Source organism: Pleurodeles waltl, chromosome 4_1 (genome assembly GCF_031143425.1).
Source record: "Pleurodeles waltl isolate 20211129_DDA chromosome 4_1, aPleWal1.hap1.20221129, whole genome shotgun sequence".
Lineage (NCBI taxonomy): Eukaryota > Metazoa > Chordata > Amphibia > Caudata > Salamandridae > Pleurodeles > Pleurodeles waltl.
Window position 1 is genome coordinate 274,688,131 of NC_090442.1, and position 14,878 is coordinate 274,703,008.

Below are 14,878 nucleotides of genomic sequence, written 5' to 3' on the forward strand. Positions count from 1 at the left end.
GACACATCCATTTTTTTTAAAGAAAACAGAGGTGTTTTTTGCAAAGTGCCTACCTGTAGATTTTGGCCTATAGCTCAGCCGGCACCTAGGGAAACCTACCAAACCTGTGCATTTTTGAAAACTAGAGACCTAGGGGAATCCAAGATGGGGTGACTTGTGGGGCTCTGACCAGGTTCTGTTACCCAGAATCCTTTGCAAACCTCAAAATTTGGCTAAAAAAACACATATTCCTCACATTTCTGTGGCAGAAAGTTCTGGAATCTGAGAGGAGCCACAAATTTCCTTCCACCCAGCGTTCCCCCAAGTCTCCCGATATAAATGATACCTCACTTGTGTGGGTAGGCCTAGCGCCCGCGACAGGAAATGCCCCAAAGCTCAACGTGGACACATCCAATTTTTTTAAAGAAAACAGAGGTGTTTTTTGCAAAGTGCCTACCTGTAGATTTTGGCCTCTAGCTCAGCCGGCACCTAGGGAAACCTACCAAACCTGTGCATTTTTGAAAACTAGGGACCTAGGGGAATCCAAGATGGGGTGACTTGTGGGGCTCTGACCAGGTTCTGTTACCCAGAATCCTTTGCAAACCTCAAAATGTGGCTATAAAAACACATGTTCCTCACATTTCTGTGGCAGAAAGTTCTGGAATCTGAGAGGAGCCACAAATTTCCTTCCACCCAGCGTTCCCCCAAGTCTCCCGATAAAAATGATACCTCACTTGTGTGGGTAGGCCTAGCGCCCGTGACAGGAAATGCCCCAAAGCGCAACGTGGACACATCCAATTTTTTGAAAGAAAACAGAGGTGTTTTTTGCAAAGTGCCTACCTGTAGATTTTGGCCTCTAGCTCAGCCGGCACCTAGGGAAACCTACCAAACCTGTGCATTTTTGAAAACTAGAGACCTAGGGGAATCCAATATGGGGTGACTTGTGGGGCTCTGACCAGGTTCTGTTACCCAGAATCCTTTGCAAACCTTAAAATTTGGCTAAAAAAACACATGTTCCTCACATTTCTGTGGCAGAAAGTTCTGGAATCTGAGAGGAGCCACAAATTTCCTTCCACCCAGCGTTCCCCCAAGTCTCCCGATAAAAATGATACCTCACTTGTGTGGTAGGCCTAGCGCCCGCGACAGGAAACGCCCCAAAACGCAACGTGGACACATCCATTTTTTTTTAAAGAAAACAGAGGTGTTTTTTTCAAAGTGCCTACCTGTAGATTTTGCCCTCTAGCTCAGCCGGCACCTAGGGAAACCTACCAAACCTGTGCATTTTTTAAAACTAGAGACCTAGGGGAATCCAAGATGGGGTGACTTGTGGGGCTCTGACCAGGTTCTGTTACCCAGAATCCTTTGCAAACCTCAAAATTTGGCTAAAAAAACACGTTTCTCACATTTCTGTGGCAGAAAGTTCTGGAATCTGAGAGGAGCCACAAATTTCCTTCCACCCAGCGTTCCCCCAAGTCTCCCGATAAAAATGATACCTCACTTGTGTGGGTAGGCCTAGCGCCCGCGACAGGAAATGCCCCAAAGCGCAACGTGGACACATCCAATTTTTTGAAAGAAAACAGAGGTGTTTTTTGCAAAGTGCCTACCTGTAGATTTTGGCCTCTAGCTCAGCCGGCACCTAGGGAAACCTACCAAACCTGTGCATTTTGGAAAACTAGAGACCTAGGGGAATCCAATATGGGGTGACTTGTGGGGCTCTGACCACGTTCTGTTACCCAGAATCCTTTGCAAACCTTAAAATTTGGCTAAAAAAACACATGTTCCTCACATTTCTGTGGCAGAAAGTTCTGGAATCTGAGAGGAGCCACAACTTTCCTTCCACCCAGCGTTCCCCCAAGTCTCCCGATAAAAATGATACCTCACTTGTGTGGGTAGGCCTAGCGCCCGCGACAGGAAACGCCCCAAAACGCAACGTGGACACATCCATTTTTTTTAAAGAAAACAGAGGTGTTTTTTGCAAAGTGCCTACCTGTAGATTTTGGCCTATAGCTCAGCCGGCACCTAGGGAAACCTACCAAACCTGTGCATTTTTGAAAACTAGAGACCTAGGGGAATCCAAGATGGGGTGACTTGTGGGGCTCTGACCAGGTTCTGTTACCCAGAATCCTTTGCAAACCTCAAAATTTGGCTAAAAAAACACATATTCCTCACATTTCTGTGGCAGAAAGTTCTGGAATCTGAGAGGAGCCACAAATTTCCTTCCACCCAGCGTTCCCCCAAGTCTCCCGATATAAATGATACCTCACTTGTGTGGGTAGGCCTAGCGCCCGCGACAGGAAATGCCCCAAAGCTCAACGTGGACACATCCAATTTTTTTAAAGAAAACAGAGGTGTTTTTTGCAAAGTGCCTACCTGTAGATTTTGGCCTCTAGCTCAGCCGGCACCTAGGGAAACCTACCAAACCTGTGCATTTTTGAAAACTAGGGACCTAGGGGAATCCAAGATGGGGTGACTTGTGGGGCTCAGACCAGGTTCTGTTACCCAGAATCCTTTGCAAACCTCAAAATGTGGCTATAAAAACACATGTTCCTCACATTTCTGTGGCAGAAAGTTCTGGAATCTGAGAGGAGCCACAAATTTCCTTCCACCCAGCGTTCCCCCAAGTCTCCCGATAAAAATGATACCTCACTTGTGTGGGTAGGCCTAGCGCCCGTGACAGGAAATGCCCCAAAGCGCAACGTGGACACATCCAATTTTTTGAAAGAAAACAGAGGTGTTTTTTGCAAAGTGCCTACCTGTAGATTTTGGCCTCTAGCTCAGCCGGCACCTAGGGAAACCTACCAAACCTGTGCATTTTTGAAAACTAGAGACCTAGGGGAATCCAATATGGGGTGACTTGTGGGGCTCTGACCAGGTTCTGTTACCCAGAATCCTTTGCAAACCTTAAAATTTGGCTAAAAAAACACATGTTCCTCACATTTCTGTGGCAGAAAGTTCTGGAATCTGAGAGGAGCCACAAATTTCCTTCCACCCAGCGTTCCCCCAAGTCTCCCGATAAAAATGACACCTCACTTGTGTGGGTAGGCCTAGCGCCCGCAACAGGAAATGCCCCAAAGCGCAACGTGGACACATCCAATTTTTTGAAAGTAACAGAGGTGTTTTTTGCAAAGTGCCTACCTGTAGATTTTGGCCTCTAGCTCAGCCGGCACCTAGGGAAACCTACCAAACCTGTGCATTTTGGAAAACTAGAGACCTAGGGGAATCCAATATGGGGTGACTTGTGGGGCTCTGACCACGTTCTGTTACCCAGAATCCTTTGCAAACCTTAAAATTTGGCTAAAAAAACACATGTTCCTCACATTTCTGTGGCAGAAAGTTCTGGAATCTGAGAGGAGCCACAACTTTCCTTCCACCCAGCGTTACCCCAAGTCTCCCGATAAAAATGATACCTCACTTGTGTGGGTAGGCCTAGCGCCCGCGACAGGAAACGCCCCAAAACGCAACGTGGACACATCCATTTTTTTTAAAGAAAACAGAGGTGTTTTTTGCAAAGTGCCTACCTGTAGATTTTGGCCTATAGCTCAGCCGGCACCTAGGGAAACCTACCAAACCTGTGCATTTTTGAAAACTAGGGACCTAGGGGAATCCAAGATGGGGTGACTTGTGGGGCTCAGACCAGGTTCTGTTACCCAGAATCCTTTGCAAACCTCAAAATGTGGCTATAAAAACACATGTTCCTCACATTTCTGTGGCAGAAAGTTCTGGAATCTGAGAGGAGCCACAAATTTCCTTCCACCCAGCGTTCCCCCAAGTCTCCCGATAAAAATGATACCTCACTTGTGTGGGTAGGCCTAGCGCCCGCGACAGGAAACGCCCCAAAACGCAACGTGGACACATCCATTTTTTTTAAAAGAAAACAGAGGTGTTTTTTTCAAAGTGCCTACCTGTAGATTTTGCCCTCTAGCTCAGCCGGCACCTAGGGAAACCTACCAAACCTGTGCATTTTTTAAAACTAGAGACCTAGGGGAATCCAAGATGGGGTGACTTGTGGGGCTCTGACCAGGTTCTGTTACCCAGAATCCTTTGCAAACCTCAAAATTTGGCTAAAAAAACACGTTTCTCACATTTCTGTGGCAGAAAGTTCTGGAATCTGAGAGGAGCCACAAATTTCCTTCCACCCAGCGTTCCCCCAAGTCTCCCGATAAAAATGATACCTCACTTGTGTGGGTAGGCCTAGCGCCCGCGACAGGAAATGCCCCAAAGCGCAACGTGGACACATCCAATTTTTTGAAAGAAAACAGAGGTGTTTTTTGCAAAGTGCCTACCTGTAGATTTTGGCCTCTAGCTCAGCCGGCACCTAGGGAAACCTACCAAACCTGTGCATTTTTGAAAACTAGGGACCTAGGGGAATCCAAGATGGGGTGACTTGTGGGGCTCAGACCAGGTTCTGTTACCCAGAATCCTTTGCAAACCTCAAAATGTGGCTATAAAAACACATGTTCCTCACATTTCTGTGGCAGAAAGTTCTGGAATCTGAGAGGAGCCACAAATTTCCTTCCACCCAGCGTTCCCCCAAGTCTCCCGATAAAAATGATACCTCACTTGTGTGGGTAGGCCTAGCGCCCGTGACAGGAAATGCCCCAAAGCGCAACGTGGACACATCCAATTTTTTGAAAGAAAACAGAGGTGTTTTTTGCAAAGTGCCTACCTGTAGATTTTGGCCTCTAGCTCAGCCGGCACCTAGGGAAACCTACCAAACCTGTGCATTTTTGAAAACTAGAGACCTAGGGGAATCCAATATGGGGTGACTTGTGGGGCTCTGACCAGGTTCTGTTACCCAGAATCCTTTGCAAACCTTAAAATTTGGCTAAAAAAACACATGTTCCTCACATTTCTGTGGCAGAAAGTTCTGGAATCTGAGAGGAGCCACAAATTTCCTTCCACCCAGCGTTCCCCCAAGTCTCCCGATAAAAATGACACCTCACTTGTGTGGGTAGGCCTAGCGCCCGCAACAGGAAATGCCCCAAAGCGCAACGTGGACACATCCAATTTTTTGAAAGTAACAGAGGTGTTTTTTGCAAAGTGCCTACCTGTAGATTTTGGCCTCTAGCTCAGCCGGCACCTAGGGAAACCTACCAAACCTGTGCATTTTGGAAAACTAGAGACCTAGGGGAATCCAATATGGGGTGACTTGTGGGGCTCTGACCACGTTCTGTTACCCAGAATCCTTTGCAAACCTTAAAATTTGGCTAAAAAAACACATGTTCCTCACATTTCTGTGGCAGAAAGTTCTGGAATCTGAGAGGAGCCACAACTTTCCTTCCACCCAGCGTTCCCCCAAGTCTCCCGATAAAAATGATACCTCACTTGTGTGGGTAGGCCTAGCGCCCGCGACAGGAAACGCCCCAAAACGCAACGTGGACACATCCATTTTTTTTAAAGAAAACAGAGGTGTTTTTTGCAAAGTGCCTACCTGTAGATTTTGGCCTATAGCTCAGCCGGCACCTAGGGAAACCTACCAAACCTGTGCATTTTTGAAAACTAGGGACCTAGGGGAATCCAAGATGGGGTGACTTGTGGGGCTCAGACCAGGTTCTGTTACCCAGAATCCTTTGCAAACCTCAAAATGTGGCTATAAAAACACATGTTCCTCACATTTCTGTGGCAGAAAGTTCTGGAATCTGAGAGGAGCCACAAATTTCCTTCCACCCAGCGTTCCCCCAAGTCTCCCGATAAAAATGATACCTCACTTGTGTGGGTAGGCCTAGCGCCCGCGACAGGAAACGCCCCAAAACGCAACGTGGACACATCCATTTTTTTTAAAAGAAAACAGAGGTGTTTTTTTCAAAGTGCCTACCTGTAGATTTTGCCCTCTAGCTCAGCCGGCACCTAGGGAAACCTACCAAACCTGTGCATTTTTTAAAACTAGAGACCTAGGGGAATCCAAGATGGGGTGACTTGTGGGGCTCTGACCAGGTTCTGTTACCCAGAATCCTTTGCAAACCTCAAAATTTGGCTAAAAAAACACGTTTCTCACATTTCTGTGGCAGAAAGTTCTGGAATCTGAGAGGAGCCACAAATTTCCTTCCACCCAGCGTTCCCCCAAGTCTCCCGATAAAAATGATACCTCACTTGTGTGGGTAGGCCTAGCGCCCGCGACAGGAAATGCCCCAAAGCGCAACGTGGACACATCCAATTTTTTGAAAGAAAACAGAGGTGTTTTTTGCAAAGTGCCTACCTGTAGGGGGACAGAAATGGCCTAAAATAAATTTGCCCCCCCCCCCAGAATCCCCCCCCTCCCCCCCCCCCCACCGGGAGCGACCCTTGCCTACGGGATTGCAAGCAATTCGGCTTTTGAAACCCTGGAAGAGACTTCAAAGGGAAGGAAATACATTTCCTTCCCTTTGAAGCCCCTCCGGGCCTCCCCCAGTGATTGAAAGAGAAATGCTTTGCATTTCTCTTTCAATCGCGCTGGAAGCAGAGCTTCCAGCGCGATGGGGGAGGCCCCTGTGACAAATCTGAGGGGGCTCAGGGTGGAGGAGGAAGGCAAAACATTTGGGGTAACCCTTCAGAGAGGGCCAATTTCCAACAGGACCAAACCCAGAAAACTGTGCAAATCAGGCTGATCAGGGGATGGTGGTAATGTCTTGATACCTTGTCCCTAACATTCTTGACCTTCTTGTAGGCAAACAGTTTTTTGCCCTGGATGTCCAGCTCAACATGCATGAGGGTCCAATGTTGATTGATCACTCTCTGGATCTCATTGCTACCGGTATTGAATTTGCTAATACATACTAATCTGCTATTACTGTTGTTCCTTTCCTTTGGGTCCAGAAGACACTTTTTGTGATAGTACCAGGACCTCCTCCTGGCCCCCTTAACAAGCCTTTTGGTGGACTTCTTTCCTGAATCTTGTCAATAAGAACATCTGACTCCTTAAAGTAGTGAGCCCTGAGGACACAGTTCCTATGGATACGTAAGAACAGTTTTTTCAGTGTGTGTCGTGGTGAACTGGATGTTACTGCATCGACTGTTCACTAAGTGTTAAAAAATGCTTTAAAGAGATTAATGCATCACCAGAGCATATAATGAGCACATTGTCTATGTTCGTCCGCAGTGGAATAATGTTATCCAAATTTGGGTTAGACTCGGGTTATATGTGTGTTTTTTCATCCATACGTAGATCAGTTAGGTCTGGAGCAAACCCAGGTCTCATCACTACATCTTTGGACTGATAGCAAAACACATTTTGGAAGATTAAGAAATGCTTTCTTAACGCTATTTTAAGCATTGCTACAGTAAAGTCAGTGCGTACTCTGAATGGTCTTTTTCTGTTTTCCCAAAATTGTCCTCATCACCTCAAGTGCTTCTTTCAGAGGGATATTTGTGCCACAAGTTTTTGAGCACGGCCAACGGTCCTCCGTTTAGACTGCCTCTTCTGTAGGACCTCCTGTTGCAGCAGCAGGAGAGGGTTCTCCACCCAAACCTACCAATGCTCTGCCTTCATGCGTGGAGATTGAGCAGCAAAAGTCAACAGCTTTCAACTTTCCACCTGAAATCTGTAATGTTATCTTGGCAGCTCGGCGTCCCTCCAGTAAGACGGTATATGCCATTTATTGGATCAAGTTTGTGGTATAGTGTACAACCAGGCAGATTGATCCATTATGTACCCCCCCCCCCCCCCCCCTTATTGTAAGGTCTTTTTTTTTTTTCCCTTACCTTAGCCCAGTAGGTCTCTGCATTGGGCATGTTAAACGTTATCTATCATAATCCATAAACCACTGTAAGTGTGGGGTCGGAGAGGAGGGTGCAACTGGATTAGTGCGTCCTCAAGTATTGATACCGGTTAGGTGTAAATAAATACTAGATGGAGGTGTGCGTAAAAGAGTAGCTATGAGGATGGTTGTGTCTCAAAAGAGGGAGTTCCCTTTACGGACTAGGTGGTCTCACACACATTATAGTGTCATGCTTCATCATTTGACCACCTAGCCCCACCCAGGTAAGATAGTACTACCTGGGCGGACTCAACCTCGTTCTTAAAGGAACAGTCGAGGGAGTGCTGAAATAAATCTTACTGGATAAATAACAGGGATCCAGATGAGGTTAGGAATAAAAATACCATACGTATCACCAATCCTGGTTGGGTATTTTTAATACAGGTGTACGCAGGTAGGGTTAAAATGGAATGGGGACTCAGTTGAGTGTTAATGTCTCGTAGAGTCTAAAAAACACGTACCAACATGTTTCTGCCCTCTCTATGTGCTGGAAGGTCAGGGGCATTAGTCAGAGTCTAGGATCCCCTAGATAGGGCTGCTATTAGGCATGCTCGCTAGGTGTAAGGAGAAGGGTAAAAAGGCCTACCTGAACAGGTGGTTCATACTATGGTAGGTCTACAGGATAAATGAATAAACTACAATCAGAAATTGGTGAACTTGTGTGGCACACCACAGAACAAAACACAGCACACATGGTGGTAGGTAAAGTGCAAAAAAGACACACATTCACACACACACTCAAATGCAGTGGTGACTTACCCCAGGGTAAAAGGCAACTAGCCTCTGGTCTGGGAATTGCCGGGGGAGGTATCCCTTTTAGTCACACTCTAAGGCAGGGATTAAAACAATGACAAAGACCAGGCAGTGGAGATGAAAATCAATAGATACACAGTAAGTTTGGAGGTAATGCCCAGCTGGGCAAAGGGTTAAAGGCAAAGCTCATGAGGAGTATCCTAATGGGCTGTGAGGTGGGGGAAGGAACCTCCAACACAGGATATGCAGTGCAAAAGGTGCAAAATGCAGACAATACCCATGAAAAAAGCTTAAAAAACTTACCACTCCAAAGGGAATTACTGGTGGGTGTACCTACATGTTGGCGCCCAGCCGCTCTGGTGCCGGGATGTGGGGGCGTCCACTATTTAAAGGAGTGGTTATTAGTGGGGAAGTTGCAGCGCCGGAAGCATCCAGCGTTAAATGAACGTATGCAGTACTTTCGGAATTGTGGGCGCTACCCGACTCGAGTCTCACAGGAGGGGCGCGCATCGGTGACGCGTCGCGCCACCCCACTCCCCGAGGGAGTTACCTCAAGTGCTCCCGTGCCACGCCCCTCGTGTAAGGAGACATGGCCGGGCGCGCTGGTGTAATGCGCCGCGGCGCCCGCGGCGTGTCAAAAAGCTCCCGGGAAGCCGGGACATGTAGTCTCCCCAGGGGCGCAGCTCAAGGCCCTCCAGAGTGTGAAAACTCTGGGCGGCAGCTAAAAAAATATTGTGGGTGAAGACGTTATCTATCAACCAACTCCACTTTCCTGCGGCCGCTTTCCCTTTTCAAGTCCCCTATTGTAAATATGTTCCTTAAAGGGCTACAACATTTATTTCCCCCAGTTCTCTTTGTTATGCCCCAATGGGACCTTAACTTGGTCCTCACTTTCCTCATGTGTGCTCCCTTTGAGCCACTTCATACCTGCCCCTTTAGTCTCCTTTGCATCAAGATAGCCTTTCTAGAGGACGTTACATCTGCCCTGAGGGTCAGTTAACTGCAGGCACTGTCATCACAGCCTCCATTCATCTCATTCTTCCCAGACAAACTGCTCCTTTGGACCTGACGATCGTTCTTGCCGGAGGTAGTCATCCCGTTTCACGAAGGCCAATCCATCACCTTGCCCACTTATTACACTCCACTTCATACCTCTAAGGAAGAGGAGAGATTCCACTGTCTGGACCCAAAAAGAGTGTTGTTGTTCTGCCTTGACTGCACAAAAACCATTCTGGGTGGGCAATCAACTCTTCATTGGAAATATTGGAGCCAAAAAATAGGCCATGCAGAAAAGAACCATCCGTACTCTGCATTAAAATCTGCTGTGCACTGGCCAAGAGCAACCCCTAGAGGGATTGTATGCCCATTCCTCTAGAGCCAAGGCGGCAACCACTGCATTAACACATGGAGTTCAGGTCCTGGACATCTGCCAGGCAGCAACGTGGGTGGGCCTCATTGCACACTTTAACCAAACATTACTTCCTGGACAGTCAAGTCCATCAAAATGGACACTTCGCCCATTTGGTCCTGAAGGCCTTTCTAGTCTGAATCAAGTTCACAGACCCACCCCTGCAGAGGTATTGCTTAAGTATCTATTCTCAGGTAAGGAATATGTGGCAAGAAGTCTTGATCAGATGAAAAAGTTACTTACCTTCGGCAACACCTTGACTGGTAGAGACTCTATCCAGCCGCAGCTACCTTACAACCTACCCAACCTCCCCTCTCTGTAAACCGATTTTTGGGGAAAAGATCTTCCCCTATCAGGGCCTTAGTTCTACACAACAGTGGTCAGTATTCTTCCTGGCTCCCCAATCCTGGCATGGATAGTCCCAAAAAAACTGACATCAGCATGCTGGGGTGGTGTCTATATAGGCACTGTGGACATCACTTCTGGTGCGGATGACGCCAACAACACTACATGGAGCCGAATGATGCCACCTACCAGCATGCGGAGTACTGCTTAAGACAAACTTTCTGGTTCCAGTCTGACACCTGGGGATCATTCTAAGGGCAGGAATCTGCAGCTAGACAGAGTATCTTCTACCAGATGAGGCATTACCAAAGGTAAGTAACCTGTTCATCTGTCCAACAATATTCATGGTATCTCTAATGTAGGCCTTAGTTTTTTCTACAAATGGTTTAATAACTGCATCAAAGTTTTTGCATAGAGGTTCAAACCTCAACCACACCCTGATACACTGGACATCCAGGTGATTTTATACGTTCATGTATTTTGGACAATTTGTAAATGGTTGGTGTGCATAGGAACTTTTTGTTTCAAAAGGCATATTCATGTTCAGTTACATTGCCGTCAAACAAACCCATGTCCATTAGGGATTTGAAGAGACAGCTAACCTCCTATGCGGGATTGCTCACAAACTTTGTGTAATGCTGTTAAAAAAATAAATCCAAGATTGGTTAAGCACTGCAAATCACCCATGAGGGTCTCGAGGCGCTGAATTGTAGGCATGGTGAAATTAAGTTGTTTGACCAGAGTCACAGGATGTTGAGGCAATGCCGAGACTCTGACCTGGTTCCCCAGCTCTGAAGTCAGCAGCTCAGGTGTTAAGCCACATCCTCTCCCTCTTACACCACATCTTGTACACTCAACCGAGACAAAATCTGCTACCTGCCGTCCTTAAAGTCCTGGACAACAATGGCCCCTCCCTTGTTAGCAGGCTTAACTACTATGGTATTTGAGTTCACAGCTAAGGTCTCTTCTCTTGTGATGTTGTATTTAATATACTGGTTTTAATACGTATTTCAAAAACATCTCTCGGTACAACTTGCTCGAATGCTAGAACCTTATGAGACATTATATGAGAAGGATGATTTAATGTGGACGGAGGTCTGAGCCCAGTAGCATCCCATTTGACCTCAAAAGGGATCTTGTTAAAACAATGCTTCAGCCTAATCTTCCTAGAGAGTTGGTGAAGTTCCATAATGATGTTAAATTTATTGGAAAAAGTTGTAGAGACAAAAGAGAGGCCATTGGTCAGTATTTCATTGTTGGGCGAGCTTAATTTGTATTTAGAAAGAATGATGATTGGATTATCCATGTCCATGACCGGTGGTAATTCTGACGTCTGCTGTGCCTCTCTCCAGGATCGTTCTACTTGTAGAATCTGCCCCTCTGAAATCTGCATCTGCCTCTCCCCCGAACTCTTTCCAGATCCCTGACTCTGTTTTCCCTCCATGTTCCCTCCCCTAAAAAGTGTTACCTTGGTTGTAATCAGTGTCTTGTCGGCCTGGCTGGTATGAACCACTTGAAAGAGAGGACTCTGAAAAGATGATGTACTTTCTTTGGGGATGATAGCCTCTGTATGTATGGCGACCTTGGTCATTTTTTGATTCGCCAGAACAATTTCTCTATGTACTATATTTAATTCATGTTCGGCGATTCACGTGGTAACCCCCACAAGGTATTGAGCACTGGGTCTTTGTAGACGGATTCTGCTTTAATTTGTACTAATAGAAGGCAGTGTTGAGGTGTGTTTCTATCCTCTTTACGGGAATTTCTCATTTTAAAAATGAGGGTCAGGCTAACCATGCCCTGGAAGTGTACCCACTGTTAAGGAGAGTGGTGATGAAATTATGGATTTGAGAATATTACTGTTATATCGTTTGATACCAGACTCACTCCAGCTAGCAATCTCTTGATTTTCCTTCATCTTGAAATGTATGTTCAAACGCCACACAATTATGAATGATCGAGAAGTTATTTAGTGAACAGTTTATAAGATGTTTAACCAGGTTTCACAGTAGGAACTATTTTAGCTGTGGCCAGTAAATGCATAAACATAGCCCCAGACAAGCTCCCAAGTTCTATAACGTTATATATAGATGATGAACAGCTACACCCACACTACCAGCCAAGGATCTCGGCGCTGGGCACATGTGGGAAAATGCTGTAGGATAGCTAGTGTGTAAAATACAATGTATATTCTGTTTGGCGTTCTTATTTTAGTTACGATCAAGCATTTAGGAGACTACCCTTTGAACTTTATTAAACGCGAGCGAATGTTGACAAAAAATGCCTTCAAGAAAAGCAAACCTGTCAAAGTCTCAATGTCAATGTAACAAAAGTGAATGTTTTTATACAGATCCCATAGCTCTGCCAGTAACACAGAAAGCTCGTTTTAAAATCAAGGATGCAAGGTGCCGCCTGCTGCCACGCAACAAGGAGAAAGTCAAAGATGGCAACAAACAGGCGGCAATAGGTATGTGATTTATCCCTCATTTTTAGGGCAGCAGAAGCAGTTTGAAGTGCTTTATTGTGATCTTTATTTTGTAAACACAATGTAAAAATGGGTGTGGTATTTTTGGTGTCAAACAGCCACTGCAAAAATAATTATTAGCCAGACCTATTGGCTTTGGCAATGTCTTTTCCATTGTTCCGGTCCATTTGTTTGATTGCCCTGTCTATTGTCGTTAGTCCTAATGCAAACGGTAGTATTTGATGGTCTCCGTTTATCATATTCTTTCCCATCTGGAGGCAGCTAATTACCACTATTGTCTGAGCAATTAGCTGATACCTCAGCCAATGTCTGTAGTTCATAAGCCCACTCCCCCCACCGACATCTATTTCCATTAAACGAGCCCTGCCCTCGAACACAGCTTCTTGCCATGGAAGAGTTTGCTTCACTCCGCCTTCAGAGTGCAGGTGCATGCATGTAAAAAAGAAACAAACAGTTCAACATTCCGCGCAAACTGATATCTGAAGACCTTATCCTCTTAAAAATAGACCTGCAGTTGGCCATTTTTCCTGAAGAACTGCATGAGGATTTTTTACCAATGCACATCAGCAATGATCTGCAGTGTAACGTCATTCGAGATTGCTTTTCACTTAGGTTGCATGAATCTTTTGATTTTATACGTTACATGTACCCTCGCCATTTGCTTGCTTTTTGCACACATTGCTATTAACTACATATTGAAAAAGCCCCAGGCCTGCGTGCCCTTCGACGGGTGAAACATGCTGTCTGTCAAATTTGCAGTATTTTGTTGAAGTACAAGTTAGACCTGAATACAGTGAACTACCAAACACAAGAATAAACCTTTTTTAACAATACACCTTCATGGACTTTGCAAAATGTATGTTTCTTGATTACTTTTCGACTGTTTTTTTCTGAAATTACATTCCAGGTATTTATGCATACTAATCTATAGGACAGAGGGCCCTGAACAGGAATGCATCCAAACACCAACCAGACCATATAATTGGCTAAAATTGGCTATTTAGTGGGATTTTAAGGCTTTGGATTTCTTCTTTTATGCCCGTGTATGGTCAAGTGATCACGGTCTCTCCACAAGATCAGAAATTGTCTAACTCCTCATTTATCTTAGGAGAGAATATGTTTTTAGAAAGTCACAGATGGAGATATGGACCTTTTTATGTCTGCCATTTGGGTATCCTTTATCTGCTGCTTGTTTGAACAAGTTGTGTGCAGGAGTAATACACAGGATTACATTTACTTGCAGGGGTGATAGGCAAACAGTTGTCTCCTGAATGGCCAACATGACTCCTTTCTCTCTGACCGCTGAATAACGTGCGACTGCTGCTAGCAGATCCTTGCTTTCCGGATCCTGAAGCAGATTCTTGTCAGTTCCAATGATAGCCTTGAGCAAGACTTTAAGTTGTGACCCTTCAGCGCAGCCAGAAGCCTAGTCTGCAGCACTGACACAGGATGGAGGGAGATAACAGCAGTAGCCTTGACCCTAGTAAGGAAAGGTGAGGTGTTCATGAATTCTGTACTTGCACTTTAAGGAGGGTGGCAGAGCACCATGAGTGAAAGCCAGCACTTACAGCATTTCTCCTGACACCTTGATAAAGACTGGCTTTTAGACATTTGATGGAAACTGCCACAAACATGCCTACGTAGGGTCTTGATTAAACTGAAGCATTTTCTACTACATGGTTCCAACCATGCAGTGGTCTGCTGGCAGGTAGAGAAGGTAGAACAGAGGGCCAGAGACGTGGGCCTGGGCCTCTTTAACCATCCTTTATGAGAAGGAACATTTAGCCAAGCTAAGCTAGTTTGACACCTTCAGCTGCCTTCCCCGTCAGAATCAGCTGTACAGCTTTCTTTGCTCTCAGCCAATCGGAATGTACAGGTGGTGTAAAACACAAACTTGCTGCAGTTAGTCCAAGCACGGACTTCTGAGTCTGTCCATGTAGCCTGCGACCTGTTTTCTTTTTTGATTATGGAACATTTGTTATTCTAAATGCGAAACAATTGTAATTTCTAAATTATTGCTCATTTGGTCAGACCTCAAGGCGCTTATACAACCAGAATCCTTTACATAAAAATAATGAAAATGATTTTAAATATGTTTACTGCTTTCGTATTTCCTTCAATTTGTCCCGAATAGCTGTATCACTAGAGGTATCACTTTGATCTTTGATACTTTTA

General features: G+C 45.5%; 1 protein-coding gene across 2 annotated transcripts in view; it reads left to right on the forward strand.

The window, feature by feature from the left end:
• Window positions 1-14,878, forward strand: part of SCUBE1 (signal peptide, CUB domain and EGF like domain containing 1) — a 2,009,692-nt gene that overhangs the window by 1,307,086 nt on the left and 687,728 nt on the right. For both annotated transcript variants that reach the window (XM_069228295.1, XM_069228296.1), the window contains exon 13: window positions 12,569-12,685. In XM_069228295.1, coding sequence (XP_069084396.1) covers window positions 12,569-12,685 — 117 coding nt within the window. The remainder of the gene's footprint in view (window positions 1-12,568; window positions 12,686-14,878) is intronic.